Source organism: Heteronotia binoei, chromosome 15, assembly GCF_032191835.1.
Source record: "Heteronotia binoei isolate CCM8104 ecotype False Entrance Well chromosome 15, APGP_CSIRO_Hbin_v1, whole genome shotgun sequence".
Taxonomy (NCBI): domain Eukaryota; kingdom Metazoa; phylum Chordata; class Lepidosauria; order Squamata; family Gekkonidae; genus Heteronotia; species Heteronotia binoei.
This window is the reverse complement of record NC_083237.1, coordinates 13,840,388-13,861,410: the sequence shown is the minus strand read 5'-3', so window position 1 is coordinate 13,861,410 and position 21,023 is coordinate 13,840,388. Positions and strand designations below refer to the sequence as shown.

Here is a 21,023-nt window from a genome sequence, read left to right as displayed (position 1 = left end):
TCCTCTCTGCACAACACAGAGACAGGGGAAGGAAGGAAGCCAAATGGATCTCAAACTTTGCAGCCTGTGTCATTCTTCAAGGTTAGCTTTTCTCTGCACAACACAAAGATGGGGGAAGGAAGGAAGCCAAATGGAGCTCAGGCTTTGCAGCCTGTCAGTCTTCAAGGCTAACTTTTCTCTGCACAACAGAGAGATGGTGGAAGGAAGGAAGCAGAGCAGAGGTCATGCTTTGCTGGGGGCAGGGCTAGCTTTGTCTTTTCTTGTGACCCAGTAGTGAGGCTTCCATGGCCCGGTATCGGGTCCCAACCCTGCAAATGTGAAACCGTGCTCTAAAGCAGATTCCATCAGACAAAATCACCCTTTTTGTCTGATGAAGTCTGCTTAAGAGCATACGAAAGTTTACATTCTGAATAAAACTTAGTTGGTCTTAAAGGTGCCACTTGTCTGGGTGGCCATAATAGCTGGAGACCAGCCAGGGACACCTTGAGGGGGGAATGATGTGAGTGCGTGCGCGCGAAGCGTGCGCGCGCTGCCGGAAACAGGAAGTGACGTCACTTCCGGTGACGTCGTGCCACCGCCGGAAACAGGAAGTGACATCACTTCCTGTGACATCATTTCCCCCACGCCACCTGCCAGAAGCAGGAAGTGACATCATTTCCCTCCGCTGGCTGTTTTTGATAGCCCTGCGCCCCCTCTTTCATTTGATATGTGTCCCGTGCGGGTGCCACCCTCCCGCCGGGAGATGCCGCAAAATGAGCCCCCTTGAGGCTTATGGCGGCAGGGCTCAGGGGAAGCGAGCTAGACTGCTGTTCTTTTGAGGGGTTATAGAGTGTTTCGAGCCCGTCCCTGTGGCATCAGTCCCATCATTGTGGGACCCAGGGGGCCGGCGCAGCGGCCCGCTGAAGCAGCCTGTCGGTCACTTCCGGGTTCCTGTCCTGCATCTCGACCTGTGTTATTAGTGACAGGCTGCTTCGGCAGGCCCCCTGGGTCCCACAACGATGGGACTGATGCCACAGGGACGGGCTCGAAACACTCTATAACCCCTCAAAAGAACAGCAGTCTAGCTCGCTTCCCCTGAGCCCTGCCGCCATAAGCTTCAAGGGGGCTCATTTTGCGGCATCTCCCGGCAAGAGGGTGGCACCTGCACGGGACACATATCAAATGAAAGAGGGGGTGCAGGGCTATCAGAAACAGCTGGCAAAGGGAGTCGGGAGCTCACCCCACTGGGAAGGAAGGAAGGAGGGAGGGAGGAAGGAAGAAAAAAAGGAAGGAGGGAGGGAAGGGAGGAAGGAAGGAGGGAGGGAAGGAAGGAAGGAGGGAGGAAGGAAGGAAGGAGGGAGGAAGGAAGGAAGGAAGAAACGAAGGAGGGAGGGAAGGAAGGAGGAAGGAAGGAAGGAGGGAGGGAGGAAGGAGGGAGGAAGGAAGGAAGGAAGGAGGGAAGGAAGGAAGGAGGGAGGGAGGGAAGGAAGGAGGGAGGAAGGAAGAAAGGAAGGAGGGAGGGAGAGAGGGAAGGAAGGAGGAAGGAAGGAGGGAGGGAGGAGGGAGGGAGGAAGGAAGGAAGGAGGGAGGGAAGGAGGGAAGGGAGGAAGGAAGGAAAGAAGGAAGGAAGGAGGGAAGGAAGAAAGGAAGGAGGGAGGGATGGAGGGAAGGGAGGAAGGAAGGAAGGAGGGAAGGAAGAAAGGAAGGAGGGAGGGAGGGAGGGAAGGAAGGAAGGAGGGAGGGAGGGAGGGAGGAAGGAAGAAAGGAAGGAAGGAGGGAGGGAAGGAAGGAGGAAGGAAGGAAGAAAGGAAGGAAGGAAGGACGGAAGGAAGGAGGAAGGAGGGAGGGAGGAAGGAGGGAGGAAGGAAGGAAGGAAGAAAGGAAGGAGGGAGGGAAGGAGGGAAGGGAGGAAGGAGGGAAGGGAGGAAGGAAGGAGAGAAGGAAGGAGGGAGGGAGGGAAGGAAGGAGGGAGGGAGGAAGGAGGGAGGAAGGAGGGAAGGGAGGAAGGAAGGAAAGAAGGAAGGAAGGAGGGAAGGAAGGAAGAAAGGAAGGAGGGAGGGAAGGAAGGAGGGAGGAAGGAGGGAAGAAGGAAGAAAGGATGGAAGGCCGGCCGCCCCCTCCTGCCAGCCGCCCCCCCCGCTTTCGGCCCCCTCCCTCCCTGCCTGCCTGGAGGGCTTACCTTCTCCAGGGCGTGGGTGGCCTCCCCTCCGGGTGGGCGAGCTGGCCAGGAGGCGCAGCCGCGGCTGGTGCTGCTGGCGGCGCTGCTGGCGGGGCTGGCGGCGGCTGAGGAGGAGGCAGCCGAGCCCACCAACCCGGGGCCTCCCGCCACGCTGCCACTGCCACAGGCGCCGGTGGCCCGCCTCCCACTCCGTCCACGGCCTCCGCTGCGGCCTCCGCCGCCTCCACCACCTCCGCCCTACGCCAGCGAGAGGAGCCGGCGGGCCGCGCGGGGAAGGCGGCAAGTGAGGGAGCCAGCGTCCCTGCGCGTGCACACGGCGGTGTGGCGGGCCCTAGAGCCCGCCACACCGCTGTGCGCACGCGCAGGGACGCTGGCTCCCTCACTCGCAGCCTTCCCTGCCCACGCGCGTGGCCCGCCGGCTCCCCGCTGGCTAAACCGGGACTTCTAATGGTCCCGGTATAGCCAGCCCGGGAGGCGGGAATTGGGGGCCAGAACCGGGACTTTCCCGGGTGACCGGGATGGTCTGGCCACCCTACTACTGCTTTGTTCTATGTCCCTAAAAGAGAGCTTATTCTTCTCTGAGTCACAATCAGTATCATTTATCATTTATGTAACATGTAGTTGATTTTTCCCCACAGTCTGCTTACTGGGCATCTATTTCTGCATTTGCATCCAAGACAAAGATTTTGTTTCACAGACAATGGTTGCCAGTGTTAAGGTTATCATTTATTAGTTATTTACAAAAAAAACCTGTATCTCATCTTTACAAAGGTCTTGTAAGGGCAGTTAAAGAAAACATACATGATAAAATAAACATATTAAAGCCATTAGAATCAATCCCCCCAAAAAACACATATCACTAAAGCAAATTAAAAACAGAGTTAAAATAAACAGAAAACACAGAAAGAAGCAATTAAAAATTAGTAAGGAAGGAAGGATCATTGAGGGAATGCCATATGATAGAGGAAAAGTCTTCTCCCCACTGGCAGAAGATGGCAGGAGAAGCGGACAGACTTACCTCCCTGGGAAGACAGTTTCAGAGCATTGGTGTTGTAACCAAGAAGGACCTATGGGAGTTAACTATGGGAGTTTGTTATCGCCCACCAAATCAAAAGAGAGAGGACGATTATAATATGATGGAAGGCTTAAAGATAGCGGCTAAACATAAAAACTGTGTCGTAATAGGTGATTTTAACTACCCGCAGATTGATTGGGTCAATATGTGTTCTGGTAGAGAGAAAGAGATTGAGTTTCTAGATGCTCTCAATGACTGTGCTATGGAGCAGATGGTCTCAGAACCTACCAGGGGTGGGGCGATCCTAGATTTGGTCCTAAGTAATGCCCAAGACTTGGTGAGAGATGTAAAAGTGATTGCTCCGCTTGGGAGCAGTGACCATAATGTTATTGATTTCACCGTTTGTATAAATAGGGAGTTGCCCAAAAAGACCGCTACAACCACGTTTAACTTTAAAAGGGGTAAATACACTGAGATGAGGAGGCATGTGAGGAGGAAACTGAAAGGAAAGGTAAATACAGTGAAAACCCTTGAGGAAGCTTGGTCACTATTTAAAACTATAATCCTAGAAGCTCAGATAAAATACATACCACAAGTTAGGAAAGGCACAAACAGGCATAAGAAAAGGCCTGCATGCTTAACAAACAAAGTAATGGAAGCTGTAAAAGGTAAGAAGGACTCCTTTAAGCGGTGGAAAGCCAGTCCAAGTGAGATTAGTAAAAGGGAACATAGGCTGTGGCAAATCAAATGCAAGACTGAAATCAGGCAGGCAAAAAGGGACTATGAGGAGCATATTGCAAAAAACATAAAGACCAACAATAAAAATTTCTTCAAATATATTAGAAGTAGGAAACCAGCCAGGGAGGCAGTGGGGCCCTTGGATGACCATGGGGTAAAAGGATTACTGAAGGAGGATAGGGAAATGGCTGAGAAGCTGAATGAATTTTTTGCCTCCGTCTTCACTGTGGAAGACGAGAACTTTTTGCCCGCCCCAGAACCAGTAATTTTGGAAGGGGTGTTGAAAGACCTGAGTCAGATTGAGGTGACAAAAGAGGAGGTCCTACAACTAATAGACAAATTAAAAACTAATAAGTCACCGGGTCCGGATGGCATACATCCGAGAGTTCTGAAAGAACTCAAAGTTGAACTTGTGGATCTTCTAACAAAAATCTGTAATCTTTCATTGAAATCTGCCTCCGTTCCTGAGGACTGGAAGGTAGCAAATGTCACCCCCATCTTTAAAAAGGGTTCCAGAGGAGATCCGGGAAATTACAGGCCTGTCAGTCTGACTTCAATACCAGGAAAGTTGGTAGAAACCATTATTAAGGACAGAATGAGTAGGCACATTGATGAACACGAGTTATTGAGGAAGACTCAGCATGGGTTCTGCAAGGGAAGATCTTGCCTCACTAACCTGTTACATTTCTTTGAGGGGGTAAACAAGCATGTGGACAAAGGAGACCCGATTGATGTTGTTTACCTTGACTTCCAGAAAGCTTTTGATAAAGTTCCTCATCAAAGGCTCCTTAGAAAGCTTGAGAGTCATGGAATAAAAGGACAGGTCCTCTTGTGGATCAAAAACTGGCTGAGTAATAGGAAGCAGAGAGTGAGTATAAATGGGCAGTCTTCGCAGTGGAGGACGGTAAGCAGTGGGGTGCTGCAGGGCTCGGTACTGGGTCCCATGCTCTTTAACTTGTTCATAAATGATTTAGAGTTGGGAGTGAGCAGTGAAGTGGCCAAGTTTGCGGATGACACTAAATTGTTCAGGGTGGTGAGAACCAGAGAGGATTGTGAGGAACTCCAAAGGGATCTGTTGAGGCTGGGTGAGTGGGCGTCAACGTGGCAGATGCGGTTCAATGTGGCCAATTGCAAAGTAATGCATATTGGGGCCAAGAATCCCAGCTACCAATACTAGTTGATGGGGTGTGAACTGGCAGAGACTGACCAAGAGAGAGATCTCGGGGTTGTGGTAGATAACTCACTGAAAATGTCAAGACAGTGTGCGTTTGCAATAAAAAAGGCCAACGCCATGCTGGGAATTATTAGGAAGTGAATTGAAAACAAATCAGCCACTATCATAATGCCCCTGTATAAATCGATGGTGCGGTCTCATTTGGAATACTGTGTGCAGTTCTGGTCGCCGCACCTCAAAAAGGATATTATAGCATTGGAGAAAGTCCAGAAAAGGGCAACTAGAATGATTAAAGGGCTGGAACACTTTCCCTATGAAGAAAGGCTGAAACGCTTGGGACTCTTTAGCTTGGAGAAACGTCGACTGCGGGGTGACATGATAGAGGTTTACAAGATAATGCATGGGATGGAGAAAGTAGGGAAAGAAGTACTTTTCTCCCTTTTTCACAATACAAGAACTCATGGGCATTCGATGAAATTGCTGAGCAGCCAGGTTAAAACGGATAAAAGGAAGTACTTCTTCACCCAAAGGGTGATTAACATGTGGAATTCACTGCCACAGGAGGTGGTGGTGGCCACAAGCATAGCTACCTTCAAGAGTGGTTTAGATAAAAATATGGAGCAGAGGTCCATCAGTGGCTATTAGCCACAGTGTGTGTGTATATATAAAAAAATTTTGGCCACTGTGTGACACAGAGTGTTGGACTGGATGGGCCATTGGCCTGATCCAACATGGCTTCTCTTATGTTCTTATGTTCTTATGACCTTTCCCAGGTTTCTGCCTGCTTTATCTTAGAAGGTGGGGGCACCCAAAGGAGGACCTCTGTATATGGCCATAGTGCTCAGGCAGGTTTATAAGGGAATATGCAGTTGTTCAGGTATGTTCGTCCCTCCTTACCAAAAAAAAAGAAGATTCAAAGCTACAAGGGCAAGCACTGTGGTTCCAATACTTCCAAATGAGAACAATAACGCTTTCCTATGCTACCAAAGATGCTCCCTTAGACTGTTAACCAGGGTTGAAACCCTCCTAACTGGATCTTTGAGGATGGTGAAAGGGCTCTTGTCTAAAATATATCATACTCTCCTTGAGGTCCTGTACCCAATACTACCAACATACGTTGATTTGTGGGAGAAAGAACTGCCTTGGGAACTCACAACAGATGATTGGGATGCTCTCTGGAGTGCTCCCTCAAGTAAATCAACTATTCATTTGGTTAGGACACAGTTCTATAAATTAATTGCAAATCAATATCTTTGTCCCAATAGATTACATACACTAAACCTGCGTCTTAGCCCTATGTGCTGGAAGCTTTGTGGGCAAAAAGACTCTCCAATTCACTTATGGTGGAAATGTCCCAAAATCCAACTCTTTTGGTTGGCCGTTTCTAAGGCAATTTTCCAAATTACTAAGATTGATCTTCCCTTGTCTCCAAAGCTGTTCATATTTGAAATGATATCCAAATCCTCAAAAAGATAAGAAATCTTATTTCCAAATTATTAGCAGCAGGCCATTTATCAATTGCTGCTTTCTGGTCAGACCCAGTTGAAGCTTCTTTGGATATATAGCATAAGAAACTTTGGGAGATCTGAGTTTTGGAAAAAAACTGTATGTAATCCTTTTTTCTGTAACTCACAACACAGTGCACAATGGAGCAGCTATGAAGTCATTTGGAATCCTGTTTTTAACTACTTTGAAGTCAGAGACATCCTGGCATGGAAAAAAAGATTACAGAATCTGGTTTTCTCCTTAAGATATATATATATATATATATATATATATATATATATATATATATATATATATATATATATATATATATATATATATATATATATATATATATATATATATATATATATATATTGCAAAGCTGGTATACTTTCCAACACTCGGGGTGCAGGTTTTAAATGCGTCTATATAGGTGCTCTTTGCTTTGGGTGATTCTCACTCTATCTAATATTTAAAATTTGGTTCTTGCTATTGTTATTGTTAAGGTTGTTCCATTATATAGCCCTAATTTGATTTCTATCCTTTACATCTATTATATATCCTTGATGGTTGTATGATGCAGGTTGATTTTTGTCTTTTCCTTCTTGTCTTTTAAAAAAAAAAATTTAGAACTGCCTTCTTAAAGTTATGCTTTGTGTAGGATTGGAATCATCCCACAATAGTTCCTTACAGTCCTATCCCAGAAGGGCAGTCTGGAAGGGTCCTGTGATCAATGGAATCAAAATTTCCCAGTGAACACCATTGACCAAGGATGTTTTAGTCCCATAACTATGCTTGAAACTAGAATGAGAAAGGATCCAAATAATCCAGTCCATTCAGGAATGTTTTCAGTTATACAGCTATTTAATCATCTTACTAAAGAGTGGAACATTTGAGACAGGTCAGTAGTTACTATCTGTTATTCTGATAGCTGTCTCAAAATGGGCAATCAGTGTAATTCAGGTTGTAAATAAGATGAGACATGAGGTATCAACCAGGACAGAGTGCAAACAGGAAGCTAATGGGCAGGAAGCGTTTAACAATTTGGAACTGCTGGGTTACCAAGAAGGAAATCACAAAAAAACTACGTAAGGCCTGCCTTAGGGGGATAGTTTTTCCTCCTGTGGGATATCATTTGAAATCCTACTTTCAAGAGGCAAATCCAGACAATATTTAGAAAATCCAAAGATCAGATTCTCCCACATTTATTTTAAGCTGAAATTAAAAGCAAAAAAATTAGAAAATTGAATTTGAGATTGTTGAAGGGGGAGGAAGAATTAAGCCCTCTCCCCAAGCCTTTTTCTAAAATAAAAATAGGGATGACTGAGTGTCTTGATCTAGACAAAATAATGGAAATCTGACAAATTTACAAATTTGTTATTTTCAGCATATCTTGAAGAATAAATAGGACAAGTTTCAAAGAGTTTGCTTGAAATATTCACTAAGTTATATAGAAATAAATAACACCTTATGAGATTTTTTTTTTCATTGAATACTTTATTTCATGGACAACAAAGTTGTGTACATAAGAGTTTCCAGGCACTAATCAAACTTTGACCTGTCTAGCTTTAGCAATGTTGAAGCATAATTCAGGCATCTCATATCAAAAACTAATGTCGTTTTATTAGTTGCTCCTTTTTATTTAGTTCAGGCCTTAGTATAATTACATAACATTTTGGAGAAAAGATACAACCCAGTAATCCAGCACTGGAGGCCATGATGGAGAAGATCTCCACAGCCACCATGTATTTTCCTTTAGTGCTTAGGTAAGTTGGAACAAAAGAAACCCAAACACTGCAAAAGACCAACATGCTGAAAGTGATAAACCTGGCTTCATTGAAAGAGTCGGGAAGATTTCTTGCCAAGAAAGCCATAATAAAGCTGACAAGAGCCAGAAATCCCATGTAGCCCAGAACACAATAAAACATCTGGGTTGATCCTTCATTGCATTCCAGTATGATCTCTTCAGCCAAAGAGTGCATATCAACATCTGGGAATGGAGGGGCAGTACATAGCCATGCTGTGCAAATACCTGCTTGAGTAATGGAGCAGCAGAGAACAACAGAGTTTGCAAATCTTGTCCCCACCCATTTCCTCATTTTGGATCCCGGTTTAGTGGCCATGAACGCCAGAACCACAGTGATGGTTTTGGCCAGCACAGAAGAAACAGCCACTGAGAAAACAATACCAAAAGCAGTTTGACGTAGTAAGCAGGTGAGTGGTTGAGGCTGGCCAACGAATAGTAAGGAGCAGAGGAAGCAGAGCAAGAGGGCAAGAAGAAGAAAATAGGAGAGGTTCTGATTGTTGGCTTTGACAATGGGAGTCTTCCGGTGAATGATGAAAATTCCAAGTACCACAGCTGTGGTCAGGGAAAGAAATAGAGCCAAAAGTGCTAAACTGGCACCCAGAGGTCCATCGTAAGAGAGGAAATTGAAACCTTTTGGAAGACATCCAGTTTGGTCCTTGTTTGAAAACTGAACATCTGGGCATTGGAAACATGCATTCATATCTTAAACAAAACAAAACAAGCTATTTAAGTTCTTGGCAAGCAACTTATTTTGAAGTCTATCAAGAGAGCTCTTTCCTATGCCAAATGTATATGCTTGGAAAATGTTTGCAACCGTTTATATGGTATGAACATTTTATATGGTATAAACACTACAGAAAACTAATTTTTAAAACTGTATGCATATGCAGGGGTGGGATTCTAGCTGGAGCTCCTTTGCCACACCACCCTGTAGCCAATTAGACCACACCACCCTGTAGCCAATCAGGGGGGTGTGGCCTAATATGTGTGTTACATCAGGGGTGTGTGGCCTAATATGTAATGGAGCTCCTGCTAGTATTCCACCCCTGAGCATATGTACATTCCATAATTTTATTTATTAATATATTTGTAACACCTTTTTCTTCTCTGAGGGAACCCATAGCATCTTCTGTCATTCTCCCCTCCCTCATTTTTATCCTCACAACTTCTGTGAAGATAAACAGCTAGATCTAAGTCCAGTAGCACCTTTTGGGGGGGGGGGTATGATCTTTTGGGAGCCTGAGCTCCTTTCATCGGGGTTTTGACTTTCAAATGCTCACATGTCAAAAATATTCTTGGTCTCTAAGATGAGACTGGAATCCCTGAGATTTTTTGTAATTGAAAGGTTCCCTAATTGGCTACAAGGGAAAACAGATATGAGTAAGTGGCTTCTTAGACAAAAAATATGCTGGATTTTTAAACTCCAAACTTTAATGCCAGTGGGTTAAATAATGATTGGGAGCTTTCTTGTTTTCTTTAAATTGTCATGCGTCAAATATATATTTGCTTGCACTGTTGTATAGGATGTCTGTAACTTTAAAGAACACTGTAATGTTTTACATATAACCATGTGATTTCTTGTAATCAGTATCGATTCAATCTCTAAGGGCGTTTTCGCACTGACCTTAATCAGCAGCGACGCCCCTCTTCACCGCGCAGGATCGCCGCGGATTTCGCACTAATTGCCGCAGAGCACCCGGAAGAGCCGGAAAGTCCCGCGGCTTTTGCGCCGCAAATGGAAACTGGTTTTTGGCGGTTTCCGTTTGTGCCGCAAAAGCCGCGGGACTTTCCAGCTCTTCCGGGTGCTCCGCGGCAATTAGTGCGAAATCCGCACCGATCCTGCGCGGTGAAGAGGGGCGTCGCTGCTGATTAAGGTCAGTGCGAAAACAGCCTACGAGTATTGAAGTGTTGCTCTCCTAGGAAAGAATTTTATTAATGTACTCTTGAAGGTTTGTAAGTATTTTTTTATAAACATTGTAGTGCATTAATGTATTTTATGGATGATGTTTAAAGTTCATAATTGTTTACGCAGCTCGTTGAAGCACTATATGAAACAGAGAGAATAGCGCAACTCTGTCACGTTCTGATGCCTTGCTGCATTACATCATTCTACGAGTCTGTTCACCAAAAAAGATTGGAACATTGCACTCCATTTGAATATCGACCTTTTTCACCACAGCCCGAATCTTCAGTTTGAGAAACTCTACATTCAGAGACTTAAGTACTATGGGCACGGGCGTGGTCAGTGTTCTGTCACTTTAAAATGTGATTAATTTCACTTTTGATATGTTTAGTTTGGTTATAAGAATTTTTGTAAATCACACTTAAATTTCTTTATTGTTGAGGCTGGTTCTCGCGGAGGTTTTTGTACCTTTACCTTGCTCCATATATCCGCGTTTCTCTGTTGTGTTGCAAAATCCCCAGGTGGGGGCAGGGAATCCCCCGGTTTGGAAGGCCCCTTCCCTTCAGGGTCATCAGAAAGCGGGGGGAGGCAGAGAGAAATGTCTGCTGGGCACTCCATTATTCCCTATAGAGATTGATTCCCATAGGGTATAATGGAGAATTGATTGGGGGTATCTGGGGCTCGGGGGGGCTGTGTTTTGAGGTAGAGGCACCTAATTTTCTGCATAGCATTCAATGCCTCTCCCCAAAGTGCCCTCCAAGTTTCAAAAGGATTGGACCAGGGGGTCCAATTCTATGAGCCCCAAAAGAAGGTGCCCCTATCCTTCATTATTTCCAATGGAGGGAAGGCATTTGAAAGGTGTGTGGTCCCTTTAAATGTGATGGCCAGAACTCCCTTTGGAGTTCAGTTATGCTTGTCACAACCTTGCTCCTGGCTCCATCCCCAGTGTTTTCTGACTCCACCCATAAAGGTAGAGAACTGGAAGGCAAGATGGAATAGTGCCCACAGTTTGTGGTGGTGTTCTGCCCCACTCTGTTTCTTATATGTTTAATAATACAAAATTTCTGACCTTTATAGTTGGAAATCTTCCCTTTAGGACATTTAGTACAAGCATAGCAGCAAAATGGCTGGCCTTCTTTCTTTTCTTTGCTGTAGCCTGGATGGCAGTTGTCATTACACACAGCACGGGGCACAACCTGTCCATGGAAAAGAAAACACAATGTGAATGTGATTGCCCAAGGATGTGAACAAAATCCTTTGAGAAGAGAGAATTACTAATTGTGCTCTCAACTCTTAAGGAGCCAGTTGGGTATAGTGATTAGGAGTGAAGACGCTAATCTAGAGAACCAGGCTTGACTCCCCACTCTTCCACATTCACCTGCTGAGTGACCGTGGGTCAATCACAGTTCTCGAAAGAGCTGTTCTCTCAGCCTCATCTACCTCACAGAGTATCTGTTGTGGGGAGGGGAAGGGAATGGAGATTGTAAACTGCTCTTAGACTCCAAGTGAAGGGCAGGGTATAAACCCAATCTCCTCCTTCTCTTCTTCTTCTTCCCTTCCTTGCTGATAAAAACTGCCAGAGGATGGAGTGGCCCCACTGATGGACCTCCTGATGGTGCCTGGGTTTTTTTTTGGCCACTATGTGACTCAGAGTATTGGACTGGATGGGGCATTGGCCTGAACCAACATGGCTTCTCTTATGTTCTTATGTTCTCTTAGAAGAACTGGCTGTTAGGGTAAGGGTTAGGGCTTTTTTTGTAGCAGGAACTCCTTCTCATATAAGGCCACTCAACCCTGATGTAGCCAATCCTCCAAGAGTTTACAGGGCCCTTAGTACGGGGCCTACTGTGTGCTACAGGAGGATTGGCTACAACAGGGGTGTGTGGCCTAATAGGTAAAAGAGTTTCTGCCACAAAAAATGCCCTGGAAGGGTAATGGCAAATACTTCCTTTAGAATGCTAGTTGTGCTCAAAGAAGCAGTGATTAGACCTGTTTGGGGGGGGGGGGGGAAACACCTCTCCTCATACCCTACCATGTTAGCATATTTCCAGCTGGTGTCCAATCTTCCATTCTTGGGCAAGGTGCTAAAATGACTGGTTGCTTCTCAGCTCCAGGGTCTAATGGGAAATACTCATTTTCTGAACCATTTCAGGATTTGGACTCCTTGGAGTGCCTTAAGTGATGACCTCTCCTGAGAACTGAACAAGGGAAGTGTGATCCTGCTAGTCTCATCGATTTTTCAGTGGCCTTTGATATCATAACCATGACATCCTACTGAGCTGCCTGTCAGTGCTGGGACTAAGGGGCACCATGTTACATTGGTTTGAGTCTAGGGGGGGCGGGGTCCAGGTTGCATTTGCATCATGCCCATTGACTTGTGGAGTTCTGTACGGCTTGGCCTTGTCTCCCATGCAATTTAATATCTGTATGAAGCCACGAGGAGTGGTCATCAGGAAGCCTGGGCTGCAGTCTCATCAATATGTGTATGATACCAAACTCTACTTTTCTTTCCCACCTAATTCCAAGGATGTTATTGATGTTGTGTACCAGTGCTTGGAGTTAATGATGTGCTGGCTGAAGATGAACAAGCTGAAATTTAACCCTGACAATGGAGGTATTCTGGATTAGTAGAAAAGCAGACCAGAGTTTTCAGATGTCTCCTATCTTGGACAGGTTTATACTCCCCTTGAAAAGTCTGTGTTGCAGCTTGGAAGTGCTGCTCAACACAGCGCTTTAGAAAACCAGTTGGCTGTGGTGGTTTGAAGTCCTTTTGTCCAGTTACAACTGATATGTCAGCTGTTCCATTTTGGGTTCAATCTGATCTAGACTGGACTGTTGTAATGCACTGCACTGGGGCTACCCTTGAAGAGCATTCAGAAGCTGCAGCTGAAGATTGACTGCCGCTCAGGGCCAGTTACCAGAAACATGTGACCCTGATACTTCAGCAATTACGGTGGCTACTAATCTCTTTCTGGGCTATTATTAAAGTGTTTAATTTTGGGCTCTAAAAACAAGAGGAAATTTGGAGTAGTGGTTAAGTCTGCGGACTCTTATCCGGGAGAACCAGGTTTGATTCCCCACTCCTCCACTTGCAGCTGCTGGAATGGCCTTGAGTCAGCCATAGCTCTCTTATCTGGGAGAACCAGGTTTGATTCCCCACTTCTCCACTTGCAGCTGCTGAAATGGCTTTGGGTCAGCCATAGCTCTCGCAGAGCTGTCCTTGAATGGGCAGCTTCTGTTAGAGCTCTCTCAGCCTCACCTCCCTCACAGGATGTCTGTTGTGAAGGAGGAAGGTAAAGGAGATTGTAAGCTGCTCTAGGACTCTGAGATTCAGAGTGAAGGAAAAGAAAGGAAAGGTTCCCTGTGCAAGCACCAGTCATTTCTGACGCTGGGGCAACGTTGCTTTCACAACGTTTTCATGGCAGACTATTTTTACGGGGTAGTTTGCCATTGCCTTCCCCAGTCTTTTACACTTTCCCCCCAGCAAGCTGGGTATTCATTTTACCGACCTCGGAAGGATGGAAGGTTGAGTCAACCTTGGGCCAGCTACCTGAATCCAGCTTCCACCGGAATCGAACTCAGGTCGTGAGCAGAGAGTTCAGACCACAGTACTGCAGTACTGCTGCTTTACCACTCTGCACCATGGGGCCTATGTTCAGAGTGAAGAGCAGGATGTAAATCCAATATCTTCTTCTTCATCATCATCATCATCATCATCATCTTCTTCTTCTTCTTCTTCTACATGGCTTGAGATCAGGGTATCTAAAGGATCATCTTCTTACATATGTTCCTGACTGGGAGTTGAGATAACAGGGAGAGGGCATCTTGACTGTACGACTTCAATAAACCAGACTCTTTGGGGTCCTGGCTCTGGCCTGGTGGAACTCTCTACCTGGTGACATTCATGCCCTCTAGGAACCTGCTCAGTTCCACAAGGTATGTAATACAGAGATGTTCCACCAGGCCTACAGTTGAGAACAGCAACAGAGCACACTCTGGATCATTATGGCCTCCTCCATGACTGGTCCCTGATCCACCTGAGGGAGGAAGCGAAGCACAATTTTTATGCTATTATTAAGTTTTGTCATTTTTATTGTAAACTGAAATTAATTATTTTGTTTATTTTAATCCATTGTGTACCACCCTGAGCCCTTCAAGGAAAGGGCCATCTACAAGAGCGACTTAGGATTTTGTATTATACACTAAAAGAATCAAGTGAAAATTTAGTTGCAGTGGAAAATGTCATCGTCACACCTGATTTATGGTGACCTCTTCCTGTTTTCGAGGCAAGAGATTTTCAAAGGTAGCTTGCCATTGCCTTCTTCTTCATAACATCCCTCTCACCTTCTCACCTGGATATAAGGGTGGATGGATCTTCATTCCATTTGTATCTGATGAAGTGAACTTTGACTCATGAAAGCTTATCACTGGAAAAATATTGGTCTTTAAAGTGCTGCTGATCCATATCCCCAAGCAAGTTTTGTTGTACCCCCCCCCCAAAAAAAAAACAACCATGCAGGCCCTACCTGATTAAATCTGCTGTTCCAGGTAATGATGGTCTCATTAATGGAGAACTCTCTGCCCTCTGGAGCTTCAGGATCCATTCTTCCTATCTTCACTCTTAAGAAGGATTGGTTTGGGAAAGTAATCCAGTTTACAATATCAAATCCAGCTTCTACTTCTCCATTCTCAGTAAAAGACACCTTGTCCCCGGCACTGTTGTTAAATGAGATCCTCCTCAGAAAAGAGTGAAGCTGAAATGAAAGAACTAGAATGATTAAAGGTTTGGAACACTTTCCCTATGAAGAAAGGTTAAAACTCTTTAGCTTGGTGAAACGTCGACTGCGGGGTGACATGATAGAGGTTTACAAGATAATGCATGGGATGGAGAAAGTAGAGAAAGGTGTACTTTTCTCCCTTTCTCACAATACAAGAACTCGTGAGCATTCAATGAAATTGCTGACAAGTCAGTTAAAACAGATTTTAAAAAGTACTTCTTCACCCAAAGGGTGATTAACATGTGGAATTCACTGCCACAGGAGGTGGTGGCAGCTACAAGCATAGCCAGCTTTAAGAGGGGATTGGATAAAAAATATGGAGCAGAGGTCCATCAGTGGCTATTAGCCATGGTGTATATATATATGTGTGTGTGTGTGTGTGTGTGTGTATACACACGCGCACACATATATTGGCCACTGTGTGACACATAGTGTTGGACTGGATGGGCCATTGGCCTGGTCCAACATGGCTTCTCTTATGTTCTTCTGTAACACAGAGTGTTGGACTGGATGGGCTATTGGCCTGATCCAACGGCTTCTCTTATGTTCTTAAAGAAAATTAAGGCAAATGACATGGAAATGATACATAGTTAACAAAGAATTGTGGATCCTAATCCTTCCTGGTGGGTTAATACACCAGCAAGCTGTTCTTTGTAGTTTTGTTTGTTTGTTTGCTTTGCACAATTTCAAAGGAAGGAATGATGTGTTGGAGGCAGGAATGTAATGTTTTTCCTGCCAACTCTTTCTCCTCTGTGCTTCCAGGTGAAAGGAAGTCTTGATTGCGTTTTAGCAGAGGGAATTAGCAGCTATCAGAAGAAGAAAAAAGATAACAATAAAATGCCACATTTAAACCACAATATACGAAGATTTAAAACCTGGATGTTGTAGCATTAAGCACATTTTAATTTTAAAACAGTCTTTAAAACTACATGTCAGATGAGGGCAACACCACGGCCATTTCCCCTCACAGCACAGTTTAAATGTAACCAAGCTAGAACGGGAGCACCTGGACAGTCCGCAGGAACTCAAATTAGCAATTTTGAAGGCAAAACAGGGTCAGCCCTGGTTAGTACTCGGATGGGATGCTTTTGAAAGGGGAAGTCTGGTGAGCAATAAAAATATATGGAGAGATGTGCAGGTGTTATTGAAAGGAAATGAAGGAAGGAGGTTGCTTTAGCTTCCAAACAACAGGATTCCAACTACAGGGGAAATTGAAGACAGCCCAGATGAATTTGCCTTGTGGCTGACTACACTTGCGAAAGCTAGGAGATCAAGTTTTCCAAGAAACAATATGTTCCCATCCAGATAAAAAGGTAAAGATATTCCCCTGCGCATTCACCAGGTTGTTACCGACCCATGGAGTGACGTCGCATCAGGATGTTTTCATGGCAGACTTTTAATGGGGTGGTTTGCCATTGCCTTCCTCACTCATCTACACTTTATCCCCAGCAAGCCAGGTACTCATACCATACCAAACCTTTATGGCATAACAGTTGCAAATAAAAATAAACCGAATATAAAAATTTAAACATTGGAGATAAAATCAAAATGAAACCGAGCTCACAGATGCATTCATACCTGGTCAGATTTAAATTTAAGGATGTCAGCCAAAACTTTGCCACAGCCTCACTAACCTCCCCTTCAGTATCATTCAATAAACAATAACAGGGTGGCAGAGTAGACAAATCTGGGGAGAAAGAAAGCTTGCAAAATAAATCTTTCCGGAGATTATGATAAAAGGAACAATCAAGCAATATATGCTGAATTGAGTCGGGAATATTCACTCCACAGGAACAGAGTCTCACCTAAAGGGACTCGATGATATCTCCCTTGTAAAAATTTGGAGGGAAATGCATTTAGTCTAGCCAACATAAATGCCCTGCGATGACTTGGAATGGTTAAGTCTGAGAGATAATGTGGCATTTTGCCGCAGAAAGCATAAAGACCTAAGGAAGCTGGGGAGCAAATATAAGGGTCTGTTGGATGTAGTCTCATTTCCTCCAACTCCAACAGTCTCAATTTAATACATCTGAAGATATATGACTCATCAGAAGTAAAAAAATCATCAACCTCTATCCCCAACTGGTTAAGTTTGGACATAAGAACTGCTGACCATTTTACTGACCTCGGAAGGATGGAAGGCTGAGTCAACCTTAAGCCGGCTACCTGAACCCAGATTCTGCTGGGATCGAATCCAGATCGTGAGCAGAGCTTGGACTGGAGTACTGCAGCTTACCACTCTGCACCACAGGGCTCTTACTCTAACAGGATAGGACACATCATATGTGGCATCTTAAATTACTGGGAAGATGAAAGAGTTGGAAGAGTCCAAGAAAAGGGCAAGCCCGAGGGAAAAAACAGATTGAACATCATGGGGTAAGACATTTATTTATTTATGGTTAAAAATTGGTCTGTCTGTTGACAATATTACCTGAAATCGCTGTGGTTTAAAAGGCTCCAGGTTGTCTCTGCCTTCCATTGCTCTGTGTTTGCTTCTAGACAAATGCATGGCATGTAAAGCATGCGCCACGACGTAGACAGCCATGTAAATGCTGTAGCTTTGGCTGGTCATGCGCATTTCAAAAAAGGGCCCAGGAAGGCTCTCAAGCTTCTCTTCCCCAGTGCAAACATTACTGCTCTCGTTATCCACATCAGTATCTGGAAATAAACAGTTGAAGGACTGCTCCCAAAAGAACTTGATGAAACCATCTGCTCTAGAGAGAGGATCCAGGCTCTGGAGGAAACGCCGGAATCCATGCACCTGATTGGAGTGAATGGCAAAGGACAAGGCACCATAGAAGACGTTGATATCAAGGTGTCTGTGAAATGTCTCTGAGGAGAATTCCCAATGAGCCGTCATGACCCACACTTTCTGTAGGGGTGCCATAGCATCTGGTTCAATCATACTCAGTCCCACTTGCAAACATAGCATGCTGTGAGAGTCCGCACTCACAATAAATACATTGACCTCTGTCTTGTTTTGAGCAAACGTCATGGCCTGGGGAATGTCTAACAAATCAAGAGTGCTACTGATGCTACTCTGGCTTGGAATCCTGTCTATGAAGGCAGCACAGATTCCGTTCTGGGAAAGCATACGCTCCATAGTTTGCACAAACTTTTCTCCTTTGTCATCCTTCTTTGCTATGAGCCCAACCCAGTTCCAGCGGAAATGCTGAAGAAGCCGGATAATGCCTCTGTACATATATAGTTCACTGGGGACAACTCGATATAACTGTTGAGTTTTATCACGTGCTGCTGGATCATAGAAGCAATATGTCACCTAAATAAAAACGGATATTTCAGATTACTGAGGTGGAGTTTGCCACATTTGGGGGTAAGCAGGAAAGGAAAGGTCCCCTGTGCAAGCACCAGCCGTTTCTGACTCTGGGGTGACGTTGCTTTCACAACGTTTTCACGGCAGACTTTTTACGGGGTGATTTGCCATTGCCTTCCCCAGTCTTTTACACAAGCAGTCACTTAATTGTAATGCCAATTTTATCTATCACATCTGTGTCTCAAACACCCTATAAGGAACACAGGTTGGTTTGGGGGGTGGGGTCCTCCATGTGGTCTTAGACTCATAAGAACAGTGCAACATTGAATAGGCAGAGACAAGTTTATAAAGGTCATGGAGATCCCATTTCCATGCTGGAACATAGACCTGTGTATCTCCTTTACCAGTGGTCTAAATCTAGAAATTTATCACCTTATACTATATAATCTTGACCAATATACGTGTGCGTGTGCATGTGCATGTGAGTGCATAAGCACATATGCCTTCTAAGCCTCATATTCCCCCATCAGTTATTTATTTATTTACATCAGCATTTGAATTTTAGGCATTGTTTTACTGGGCGCAACATTACTTGTTTAACTTCCTTCTGTGGCAGATTGTCTTTTCTCAGTATTTGATACATGTTATTTGCTCTTTCTCACTCTTTGTACTGATCCTTGTACAAGACTGGATGCTTTCTTAGTTTCCATTACTTTATGGTGGGCTGCTGATTCTCATTCCAAATAAGCAAACAAAGTTTTTCTTCCTCTCTTTATTTCCCCCACATGCACATCCACTTCAAGCAGTCTCCTTATATACAAGAAAATACAGCTCTGAAATTTTCCTTCTCTGCAGACTCATCTTATCCCCTCCAATATCACAAATTGCAATCCGGGAGCTGCATTATATGCCCACATACCAAGAATCGCTATTTCAGCTTCCCTTTTCCTCCATTCTTTTCTCTTCGCTCAGTATTGCCCCGTTAAATGGGGCAATGTCAGGGACTATTACCGGAAAACTGTGAAGTATTTTAGTAAACAGGAATAAATTGGAGCATGCATCATCATACCTGTGGGATCTTGTACATGCCTAAAAGAGAGGCCATGTGGTGGGAAGTTTCAGAATCAAGTCCCCCAATGACAGCGACTGGATTCCTCTGTGTGTCACATTCATAGTTGGGAATAGTCCTACTCTGACTAAAGAGAAGGTTCAAGGTGTTCTGATAAGTTATCCTTGCATCAAAGTGGCTGTCATAGATATGGAAGCCCAAGGTGAGATTGGGCAAGGTTCTGGGATTCTCATTGATCTCTTTCACAGCAAATGCTAAGGACAGGACGTGCTGGTAGTTCTTTGTCATTGCACTAAAACAAGAGACATGTTATATATAAGATGAATGTCCCATACTTTATGAATCCCTTACTATTCTTCACTGTTCCTGGGTGTTCACAAGCTGGGCATAGAGGCAAAACATTTGTGTTATGTTGTCCCCAATAAGATGAATGTCCCATACTTTATGAATCCCTTGCTACTTTTCACTGTTCCTGGGTGTTCACAAGCTGGGCATAGAGGCAAAACATTTGTGTTATGTTCTCCCCAGCACTTCGAATGTCTCCTTATATGGCTGGTCCATTTAATTATCATTGTTAAGAACTAGTCATCTTTTCATTATTTTATTTTATTGCATCTTGTAAGTGTACTTTTATTGTGTTACGGTGCTGATTTCATAAGGCTATATGTTCTGTATACTATTTAGTAGACATATGTGGCATCTGCGTCCTCAAGAAGTCATTAAGAAGAAATTGGACTTGTAGATTTTCTGGGCTACAACAACCAACGGACTCTGGCTGTGAAAGCCGTCAACAAAATAGGACAGAAAATGGCAGAAAATGCTTAACTGCAATATCAACAGGTGGAAAATAAAGTAACAGTTTCATCCAATGGAAGTTATGCCTGCCTCAATCCACTGACTTCAGTGGTTTTAAAAGCATGTAAATCTGTTTAGGAGTAAACTCTAAATAATGAGAACATCCTGCTGCTATAAACATCATAAAGCACTCTTGAGCACATTTATCTATAGAAATAAATGTCCATTTCAGAATATGTGACTGAGTGTATGTATTTTTCTCTTTGAAGAGGTTGTAAAGCAATGCACACATTCTAGAAAAAAAGCCGTTTCCTTACATTGGTTCATCAACTATCTCTGTTTTGGGGTGTTTCTTATAGGATACACCCTCAGACATGGATAGGTACTGAGAAGTGATCCCGCCAACAATGAGGTCCCCTGGCTGGTAGTAATGAAATTTGGTCTGGAGGGGGTCGTTTGTAAAGCATATGGCAGGATTCAGCTTGCATTCAGTCTGAGGCAGCAACAGCAACACCAGGAGCTGTAGCGACACATGGAACGCTGTCATCAAGAAGGCAAAACCTTCTTCCATTGACATGGAATTCCCCTCTACCTCTCCTGTTCATTATCATTCAGCGTGGTCTGTTTACAGCGTCCAGCCTGCAATAGCTGAGATGGCAAGTCATCTAACACCTGAGATCCAGTTTGAGAGGGAAAGAAAAGTCAACAAGTGTAGGAGGGAGGGGGAAGGAGGGCAACTTTGCTTCATAATACCCTCAACCCTGGCTAGTACAGGGGTTATTTTATGGTCTTTTGCCAAAAAGGATGTAGGCTCATTGTCATTA

General features: G+C 44.4%; 1 protein-coding gene across 1 annotated transcript; it reads right to left on the bottom strand.

The window, feature by feature from the left end:
* Positions 1-8,183: 8,183 nt before the first annotated feature.
* On the bottom strand, positions 8,184-20,770 carry LOC132583084 (vomeronasal type-2 receptor 26-like). The gene is made up of 6 exons (XM_060254748.1): positions 20,517-20,770; positions 19,405-19,696; positions 17,534-18,341; positions 14,810-15,051; positions 11,353-11,479; positions 8,184-9,082 (listed from the first exon to the last, which is right to left on the bottom strand). The coding sequence occupies exons 1-6, from the start codon at positions 20,768-20,770 to the stop codon at positions 8,184-8,186; spliced, it is 2,622 nt and encodes an 873-aa protein (XP_060110731.1).
* Positions 20,771-21,023: the final 253 nt, after the last annotated feature.

Coding starts and splice junctions, on each gene's coding strand:
- LOC132583084 (XM_060254748.1), bottom strand. CDS start 20,770: ATGGAAGAAGGTTTTGCCTTCTTGATGACAGCGTTCCATGTGTCGCTA. Junction 18,342..19,404: donor GCATGTACAAGATCCCACAG/GTATGATGATGC, acceptor GTTTTTATTTAG/GTGACATATTGCTTCTATGA. Junction 9,083..11,352: donor GAAGATTTCCAACTATAAAG/GTCAGAAATTTT, acceptor GTTTTGTTTAAG/ATATGAATGCATGTTTCCAA.